We start from the raw sequence: 10344 nt of genomic DNA, 5'->3' as shown, positions 1-10344 counted from the left end.
TTCCAATCTCTGACATCCTGTGATTCTGTTTTTCTGTGAAGTACTAATGAGATAGTGAAATATATTGCAGCTCGGCTGTAAATTTTAACCTTACTAGTTTGATGTATCTTCTGATATAGTAATTAGTAATGATAACATCTAAATGGTGTGCATACATATAGAAATGTTTTTTTAAAAACATTTAAAAGACAAGAAACTCTTTTCTTCATTTTCAGCTATTAAAAAGTATTTATTTCTCCATTATCTCAGTGAGGGTATAGAAACGTAATTCTTATGTAACATCTATGGTAATTTAGTAGTTAATGTGAACTGAGTCTCCAAACAACAATATCTGATTCGAGAGACTAACTGACCATTTTATTTGAACTCCATATGAAAATGATCTAATTAAATGAACTGTGGACAACAAAATAAGCTACATTTTTTGTACTGGTATTTTAAAAGGAATTAGGTTATGTGACACTTTTGATTTTGTTTTCAGATGAAAACCCAATCAGAGATGCTGACATTTTTCCTTCATCTCCTGAAATTGAAAGAGGATCCACCCTGAAACTATTTTGTGTTCTTGGGAAACGCTACACACCTCACAGAAATGCAAGCCACGTCATCTGGAAATTGAATCATGAATTGATTTCTCAGGAGAACTATAACATTGTGAACGAGACTGTGTCTAGTGTAACTATTCATAATTTCACTTACAGCAAAGCTCATGTGAAATGTTTCACTAAGTACTTGGGCAAGGAACAACTTTTGGTTCATACTGAAGTTAAATCTGGCTGTAAGTAAAAATGTGGAAAAATGGATTTTAACATTTTTTAATAGCTTACTGTAAATATTTTACATCAGCTAGTTTGTTTGTGTTTTTTTTTTTTTTTAATCTTGTGGCATTGTAAGACACCTGTATTAAGTATCTCCTTTTTTTTTTTTTTTTTTTCCTAGAAGAAAGTATGAATTGCAGTCATTCCTTACTGACAGTGGTCCATGACCTCTCTGACCCTGACTTTTGGCCAGATTAAGTGACTGGAGGTTTTCTGTTGAGTTCAGAGGGTACTGGATGTGTCCCTTTGGTTATGTCTTTTGTCTAGCCTAGCCAACTTTTGCATTCTCGAGGGAGGATTTCCTCTCTAATCCTCTGTTCCAAAGAAATTATAATTACAGTATCTTATGGAGAAGGTTACATGATAAATACGTGTACAAATTCTCTAATTTATTGAATGGATTAGGTCCACATTATACTAATGTATGACTGGGGGTTCCATTCTAGTAAAGAAGCAGTAAATGCAGAAAAGTACATCTGTGGAATAAAAACCAGCAGCAGGTGTTGCCTGTCTGCAAAGTTTAGTGTGCCATAAGCTTGTCAAATAAGGAGAGATCTTTTGAGTGTTATATTGGATGGGATGGAAAAATACTATTTGGTTGAAGAAGCTCACTCTCCAAGTTTATTTCACTGGGCGTAGTTCTGTTCCTTTCAACTCGTTTCTTCTATCTAGTGAAGAGGTCTGGCTTTAATAAAGAAGTCTTTGAGGGCGTTACATTTTTACGGATGACTTCAGACTATAGAGATGGTGGAGGATTGTTTCCTTTGCACTATCTTGCTTAGAGTCCAGAATTAGTTATCCCTTCGAGGTCATATAGATATGTTTCCCAGGAAGTTGTCTTCTGCACTGTGAGGTTGTGCAGGCTCCTCAGATTACTGGTTTTTATAGGGTATGTGGTTAGACATTCTGGAAAGGCACCAAGAGGAGTTTTATCTTTCAGAGGATGTGTTTTCCTGAATTTTTGTGCTGTTTCTTTGTTTTTCTCTTACTCTCAGGACTGGCCTTGAGCTACAAGTGTGCTGCAGGCAGGGAGTATACTTAGACGTTCAGGATGATACTTGCAGTGGTTGGATATAAGATAGTTAATGAGTTATGCAAAGATATCTTCAGGCCCACTTAGTTAAATACTTCTGAGAAGTAGTTGGAGAAAATGTCCCTGTCTCCCCAGGGGAAGAAAGAGTGGTTTTGATTTTGGTTTTGTGAGGAGTTTTGAGAGCAGTAAGAAGTTATAAAATGAATTACTATGCAATAGACTTAGTGAAGTTTGCCATAATCTGCTTTTTGACCAACAAAATCAGTTGTACATTAAAGTTTCTTATTTTTACTGGACTTAATTTTGGTTTTTTACCTTCGTTGTTGTAGTTCCACCGACCACACCAAGAAATATTTCTTGCATTTATTACTTCGATATTGAACTTACCTGCACCTGGACTTCAGGAAGAGAAACGAATCTTACTACAAACTATACCCTTTACCGAAAATTGTAAGTATAGGGTGTATTTGGAAGTGAGTTGCTGTGGTGAGACCACCAGCTCCCTTCCCTTCATATCCTGACTTCTGTTTAAGGAAAACCTGGAAACATCATAGAGTTCAAAGTCATGGCATTTCCTCAGTAAATTCAATTGTTTTGGTGTTGGTAGTGGTTGAAAAAAGTTATAGTCTGTTACATTTTTAGACTACTGTATGAAGGAAATGAGCATTCTCAACCCAATATTCAGTAGACAAATGTTTACATCAGAATTGATATTCACTTGTTTCCTTGAAATAACATTGCTAATTAGATTAAAAGCTGAGTGAGTCTAGGTACAAATGGAGAATGGAGGCACTTTGTGGGAGTACCCAGTAACTTTCTGTTTTGCTAACTATCCTTACTTTTGTTGGCAAAAAATATTGCTTCCTCCTCTACCTGAGACCTCTTAAAGCCCCTGTTATTCTGCATGGCATCAGCAGGACCTTTGGAGTCATAAGGTTTCAGTGAAAAAATCCAGAGTTAGTTGTCCTTCTTCATGGAATCACAGAATGGTTTGGGTTGGAAAGAACCTTAAAGATCCCCAAGTTCCACCCCCCCCTGCCATGGGCAGGGACATCTTCCACTAGACCAGGTTGCCCAAAGCCTCATCCAGCCTGGCCTTGAACACCTCCAGGGATGGGGCATCCAGAGCTTCTCTGGGTAACGTCTTCCAGTGCCTCACCACCCTCACAGTAAAAATTTTCTTCCTAATGTCTAGTCTAAATCTGCCCTCTTCCAGTTTAAATCCATTACCCCTCATCCTGTTGCTACATGCTCTTGTAAAAAGCCCCTCCCCATCTCTCCTGTAGGCCCCCTTCAGGTACGGGGAGACCTCTATAAGGTCCCCCGGCACCTTCTCTTCTCCAGGCTGAACAACCCCAACTCTCTCAGCCTGTCCTCATAGGGCAGGTGTACCAGCCCTCTGATCATCTTTGTGTCCCTCCTCTGGACCCACTCCAACAGTTCAACGTCCTTCTTGTGTTGCGGGGCCCAGGGCTGGATGCAGTACCGCAGGTGGACCCTCACAAGAGCAGAGCAGAGGGGGCGAATCACCTCCCTCCCTTTTTGGTTTGCTGGCATCTGGGGATTTGTATTTACAAATACAAATCATGTAGTCTCATGCTTTTTAGTGCCTTTGTGACCCCATTATAGAAGCATAAGTACTTGATTCATTCAATTTTCTTTAAATTTTAAATATTGCTTGGGAGCTTTCTTTTTCATAAGTCACTGTGAAAATTGCAAAATCAGTGTTGTTCCAGGGCAGATCTTGGATACAATTTTGAAGGTGATAGCACAGACTTTGTCCCAAATATACTTGTCAATTTGTTTTTCATGATAGCGCTTTTTCTGGTGCTCTTTTTCTGCTTAATTTAGACTCTAGGTAATGTGATTTAATGGAGTTTTCTAAAATGTTTAAAATTATTCTTGAGAACTGGAAGGAATTTGGACTCCAAAGGAGACATTTTGTTTTTTGTAAGTTATGCTACCATATCATATATTTTTTATTTAAATGGTAGGGCAGGAAAACATCTTTTGTTTTATCTGCATTTTAGGCTTGACATTTTAGGTGTTCACCTTCATTAGGTGGAACTTTCGTATTCCTTCTAGTGTTTCTACATTTTATAACTTAGTTGAGTTTGTGAAGCCATAAGCTAGAACAATTGCAGGTAAGTTTCAATATTGTTCTTTCCTGTACGCCCACAAATTCTTCTTTAACCACACACTGAATTAAATTGCAAAATTATTTCCAGTAAAATCTAACCATTAATTTTAATTCAGATAACTCCTCCTCATCTGAGTTTACCGTGTGATTACGAAAGCACTGGGACAAAGGGGCAGAGAGCTGTGAATGGAAACAATCAGCTGTACATGTTAGGGAGTGTAGGACTGCTTCATTTTGCAGCAGTGGAGACTTATGCTAGCTTAAAAATGTTCATGAAATACCAGCTTCAAACTGCTGTTTGAGTTACATGAATGATCTGCTTGCTTACTGCATAGTATTAAATATTTACCACACACTGCATATACGAATTTTTATTTGTTGAATAATTCCTCTGTGGATTGATAAAATGAGACAGATTTTCTTAGTTTTGAATCCCATACTGCTTATTGTGAAAGTATATGCTGTAAAGACAGTATATGATCAGTGTGTTCAAATTTCTATTACCTTGTAGTAGCTTGGCAGGGGTTCTATTTGGCTTTTCCTATTTCAATTTAAAAGATTAATAAAAGCTTGTTATCACATAGTTCCATGTGGCATTTGTTACTAGCTCTATCTATCTATCAGTATTTTTAAAGGAGATCTTGTGTGGAGTTACATGACTTTACTTCTCTTTGAGATTTTAATCTAAAATAATAATAGCATGTGGATCCCCCACTGAGGCATTTTTACTCTTTGTTGCTGCTCCTGGAAAGTTGTCATACAAATTGGAATTAAAACTAATTGAGTCTGTGCAGGCTACTTATATGCATTTGCAGGAGCAGTGCAATTAGGAAAGGGTATTCATTTGTACAAACGTATAATCTAAGGAGATGTTAACTGGTAAAAATGTCCTGCAACCTCGAAACCATATAAATAATACATAGAAACCCACCAATCAGTTTGAGTTATTCTGTGAAAACCCTCTAACTCTTTTTTTTTTTTTTTTTTTTTTTTTTTTTTTTTTTTAGGATGAGAGAAGGAGGTGTGACTCTTCCAAATACAGTGCACTCCTGCCAAAGCAAAACGGAGTCATGCTCATTTTATTTTCCAGAAACTCCATATAGTAGTTATTTTTGTTTTCAGGTGAAAGCTGAAAATGTTTTGGGTGAAGCCTCGTCAGATTGTGTTCCTATAGCTTTGGAAAAAATAGGTAATTAAAAAAAGTTAAATAAAGATAAAGCAGTGTATGCTGTGCTGACTTCACCTTCCTCATTTCTTTTTCCCTCCCTATAATATGCGGGTTAGAGAACTCAGGAATTGTGTAATCAAAGTTAGTTTTCAATATAATAGTTTTGAAACTATTATTTGGGTTTCATTTGGCTTTAAGTTGATTTCAGTCTTTAAGTGCTTTAATTTTAATTGTTAGCTAAAATTATGAAGCCTCTGGAATTACATTCAGGGTTTAATAAAATCTTTCATCCTTCTCTGTTTTTTTTTTTTTTTTGTCAAAAGTTAGATGCTTCCAATTTAGTTGAAACAGGTGTCTTGTTATGTTTTAATTGATGGCCTTTCCATGTAAAATCATCAAGCTGGTTGGTGGTATAGCAGCAATTTTCAGCAATTTCTTGGTCTTGCTGAGAGGTGGTGAAAAATGATAGTGTACTGTATTCATACTATGAACTGTCTAACTACAACGATATTTTTTTAAACTAATGTCTGACATATCCATTATAAATGACTAAGTTTTTAATTATTAACAAGTAAAGGCCATATACTAAAACTTTTTGTCAAACTAAGTGGTACTTGGACTGTACTTTTGTGTTTTTGAGTGTTGCTAGATGTCATTGCAATATCTGGCTGTAAATTAATAGTGGTATTATCATTTCTCCATGTCTGCCCATCATTTTCTCTGCTATTCTACTTTCTCATTGGGAATGTTAAAAGACCACCTGTTCTGCCATTCCCAGGAGAAATAATACTATTTTGTCTATCTCTTCTCCCTTTGCACTGTGCTGTGTTTTCTTCTGTTCATTATGGTGTAGTTAATGGACAACCCTTTTAACCGAGAATTTTTGCTGCAGCACTCTCTTAGCTCTCCAGCTGTTTGCTGTGTTGAAACCTGCTGTGGCTCCTCATTACTTTCCACATCTTCTGTACCAGCCATCTCTTTTCTCAGTGATAATCCATTCTTTTGTAATCGTCTCCTTCACACTTTTCTCCCCCTCAAATCCTTTTCAACTGAATTCTTCCCTCATCTGCAGTTCAGTCTTGACTTTGGCCTCTCAGCTCTGCTCTCGCTGTTGCCTCTGAGTAGTATTCTTCAGTGCTGATACAGATGAAAGAAATCTGCACATCTGTTTGAGAGCGAGTTTGTTCAGCATTAAACCAGTTATGTGTGCAAAGTTCCCGTATGTAGAGTTATCTCTATAAAATAGCCCATCATTTGAATACTCTGATAGGTTGTACGTTTTTTGGGATAAACTTCTTCAAACACACATTGACAGAGCAATTCTGAACTTCTAAAGAAGCATTTTCCCCTGTTAATGTTTTCATTTCTCCATTCTAGAGAAATTTGAACCTCCTGAAATACTTTCAGTTAAAAAAATCACTGGTATAAAGCAGCTGCTTACAGTAACCTGGAAAATGCCTGAGAAGATTTCACAAGATTCAGTTTGCCAGGTTCAATACAGAAATTTGTTTTCAAACTCTTCGGTAAGCTACATAAATTTTCTTCTGAATATTAGCTTATTTGTGACTAATTTCTTCATATTATAAAAGGCTAAATAGAAAAAAAGGCAGCAAGTAGTTGGAAATAATGATTAAAACCTTGTTATTTTAGTGGAGCATAATTAGGTATGTATGATCTTAAGATCATTATTTTGTTGTCTAGGATTAATTGTTCTCTTCCTTTTGGTCATTGTCTGTTTTGGTACCTATCATACTTCTGAATATTGCTGTGAAAGGCTAAGGGTTGACCTTAGGCGAAGGGATTACACACGCAGTCAAAATAGTTTATTTTCCTGTCACATTCTGGTGATGAAAGCGGTGTCTACTCCCAACCACAACAGTTGAATCAGATTAAGGTGGACGAATGATACATGAATTTTCAGGTGAATTAAAGTATACATTTTGCAAGATGGAAAATAATGGAAGTTATTTTTCTGAGTTTGCCTTTCTGACACTTAAATGGAGTTGTTGTAGAAAAAACAGTATTTAATAATTCCTTCATTCAGATGGCCTATTCCAATGCTCCTAAGTGTGGAAGTGATTCTGTTTGCAGTCTTACTGTTTCCTCTTCCAAATTTAAGAATGGGCCACGTTGCTTGACTTCGTTAAGTTAATTAAACGGAGTTGTTTGCCTTGACCTTACATTTTATACATTAAATATACAATTCTGGGAGAGAAGAATTCATCAGGGTAGCTAATAGTAGTCCTCAGAGCTTTAAAAAGGTTCCTGATACTAAAGATGTTTCTAGTTAGCAACCTCCTCACAATTCTCATGGCAAGCATCATTACGGTAGATAAGACATATCTGATCTGATGAGCGGGATGGCTCAGGTCTGCCTGGGATATTAGAAACTGAACTAATACTTATTTAAAAGACCCATTCAAGATGTTTATCCCTTTGGAGTGAAGACACTAATGTCTTTTTGATGCTTACATGCATATGAGATCCTTCCTAAATGTTGAAAACATCCATGTTTCTGGGAAGTTATTGTGTATTGTGTCTATTTGTTGGCACCTGCATAAGAATCTACTTTTTCACTACCAAGTACAGTCTATGTAATTTTCTTCCTTAGAACTTACCTGTGTTTTTCCACAGATATTCTAGAGAAGAAATAGTAGCCATGATCAATAAAGACAAAAATTCAGTGAGTTTAGTTCTGTAGGACCTCAGACAGGCACGATTGTTAGTTTTGTCTGTAGCCAATCCAATGGCAATGGCCAAGAAAGACAGCCTCAAACCATCAGTTAGATAGAGGAGCTGTTTTTCTGCCTGTCAGCACATGTATGCAAAAAAAAAAAAATGGTTTGAGCTAATGACAGATATTTTCTTGATCTTTTAAACCTTCCTACCAAAACAATCTAAATAGTTTGCTGTAAACTGTTTTTACTGAGTGAAAAACAGATGACCCATTTTTCTACTTGCATATACTAAGTTTCTAATTACAATTAAATATTGATAAGAGCCTTTTGGTAATTAACAGCTAGTCTGAGGTGTCTGGAATTCTACGTCAGGTTCTGCAGGAGGTTGATAATAGTTTTGAAGCCCTTTTAATTGCAGGTTCGCTAAAGAGTCTGTCACCTAGCAGTGGTTTGTAGATCCCTGAATTCATTTTCATAGAAGCAGTTTTCTATTTTTGACAATGAATTTCTTGAGATCAGAATGGACTAAAATTTTCAGTTTCATTAGGCAGTGCACTTGCCATTGTGGTGTTCAAAGGAGTGGGTGTCTGCATTTTGTATTGCTGTAGTTTGATTCACTTTTCATTCGGAGGTTCAAATTGGTGGAAGACAGGAATTTCTTCAAAGGTTTTTGGCCCTGGTGTTGTAGATCTGTGTGACGTTACTACTTCAATTTGGCTCCCAAGAGGGAATCTTCTTATTCTAAAACTTACCTTTGCTGATCTTGTTAGAATTTAGCTACCTTGTACATTTATTTTAGCGTCTTTCTGTTTCAGTCATCTGAAATTTGAGAGGAGCAGAGTTGTTAATTATTGATTATTTTTTGTAATTTGGAAGAGAAGACATTAATGTTGGTGTAGTGGTTGTATTAATCCTTCTGTACACAAAGACTTCAATCTTTCTATAGTTCCTGTTGTTTTCTTCTACTTCCTGTTGTCAGTCCAGTTGAGTTGATGCATCAACTCCAATTTCTGTTTTTCATGTCTTCTTTCACTGTTTGTTTTGGAATAACAATCTAGCTTCTGACTTCCATCACTGAGATGTGAGTGGGTTCCTTTCAAGACAAGGAAATTGCTCACGTGGTCATAGTTTTCAAAGAAGATAGTGCATCAGTTATGTCTCATACTCTTGTCTTCCTTCACCACTTAAAGGCTCCATCTTCTTTTTGTTTCCTTTTGGTGCTGTAATTTACTGTGTTTTTATTGGTCTTTTCATTTTAATCATATGCTGATAATCTTGGGATGGCCTATACCACACTGTTATATAGCTAAGAGCTAGAAGAGCCTGTAACTCAGTGGTAGGTCTGCAGGCAATTTTATAGCAAATGATTTTTGTTCATGTACCTGCTTTCAGGAAATTGTCAGTTTTTTCTGCAGAGAAAACAAGATCATATAATCTCACAGGTCTATGGGACTCCACAGAATATTCAGTTGCCATTCGGTGTATCAGTGTTATGTCAATATTCTGGAGTGAATGGAGCAGAGTGAAAACAGCAATCACAGAAGAGAAAGGTAGGCTAACTATTCAATAAGTTTTCTTTGGTTATACTTTTGGGCATTAGGATTTAGTAATGGAAAACTGTATTTCAGCATATTACCAGTCTGTTGAGTTTACAATTCTGTTGTTATAACAGAACACATGTATTTTGTTTAAATGTAGAAGAGGGAAAACTGAAAGACAAGCGCAATTAGTAAAGGAGATTTGAAAGGTGATACAAACAGAATGGCTAAGGAAGAAAATGGGTGAATAGACAGTATTCTGTATTCAGAAGAGAGGAAAAGTTAAGAGTGTAGATGGAGACTGAACATTGCGAAGTCGGATAGTAGTGGAAATGTAGTGTAGCAATTCTGTTCAATAAAATTAATTATAAGTAGACAAATTAAACTTACAGTTATAAAACAAGACTGGAAAATCTCCTCCAGAACTTAACAAATAAAAGAAAGCAAACAGAAACTTACAGAAAGAGAGAAGCTGTGCTAGTTAGGCAAAAAAGGCACAATGTTACTCAAGGGAAAACTTATTTTCAATAAGTTGCTCTCAGACTGTATCTTTGAAACCTTTTGGTGTTTTTACCATATTCCACTATCTTTTATATATAATAACAAATTTCAAGATGTTTTTGTGTCTTTAAATAGCTCCTTCAGAAAAAGTGGATTTGTGGAGGGTAATTGAGTCTTCACACTCAGCTGGAAGTAGATCTGTACATCTTATGTGGAAGGTATATACGCTTTCTTTGAATTTATAGTCATATTCGTTCTTGCAGCTGATGTCGCATTGAAGAATTTTAGGGTTGGAGCACGCATAACTGCCAGGGAGTTTTTCTGTCATCAGGAAAAAAACCTCACTGAACTAAAGCAGAATTGACAAGGCTTCTGTTTACTGAGTGGTAGATGAATAGAGTTTTGTCATCCGTGCAGAATGGAAGGGTTTAATTGTGTTCAGGTCACTGGGAAATCTGACTCAAAGTC

At 36.4% G+C, this 10344-nt stretch overlaps 1 protein-coding gene across 1 annotated transcript in view; it reads left to right on the top strand.

Annotated features, from left to right (window-relative positions):
- Positions 1-481: 481 nt before the first annotated feature.
- The window catches only part of IL31RA (interleukin 31 receptor A), a gene marked incomplete at its 5' end in the record, with an annotated part of 22205 nt that continues 12342 nt past the window's right edge, over positions 482-10344 (top strand). Inside the window, 7 exons of the mRNA XM_010085419.1 lie at positions 482-778; positions 2181-2301; positions 3626-3645; positions 5034-5180; positions 6537-6713; positions 9253-9387; positions 10012-10094. Of these exons, the coding sequence (XP_010083721.1) occupies positions 482-778; positions 2181-2301; positions 3626-3645; positions 5034-5180; positions 6537-6713; positions 9253-9387; positions 10012-10094 (980 nt within the window). The remainder of the gene's footprint in view (positions 779-2180; positions 2302-3625; positions 3646-5033; positions 5181-6536; positions 6714-9252; positions 9388-10011; positions 10095-10344) is intronic.

The sequence above is a fragment of the Pterocles gutturalis genome, unplaced genomic scaffold (assembly GCF_000699245.1).
Source record: "Pterocles gutturalis isolate BGI_N339 unplaced genomic scaffold, ASM69924v1 scaffold3015, whole genome shotgun sequence".
Taxonomy (NCBI): domain Eukaryota; kingdom Metazoa; phylum Chordata; class Aves; order Pterocliformes; family Pteroclidae; genus Pterocles; species Pterocles gutturalis.
Note: the sequence above shows the minus strand (reverse complement) of the source record. Positions and strands in the feature narration are given on the sequence as shown.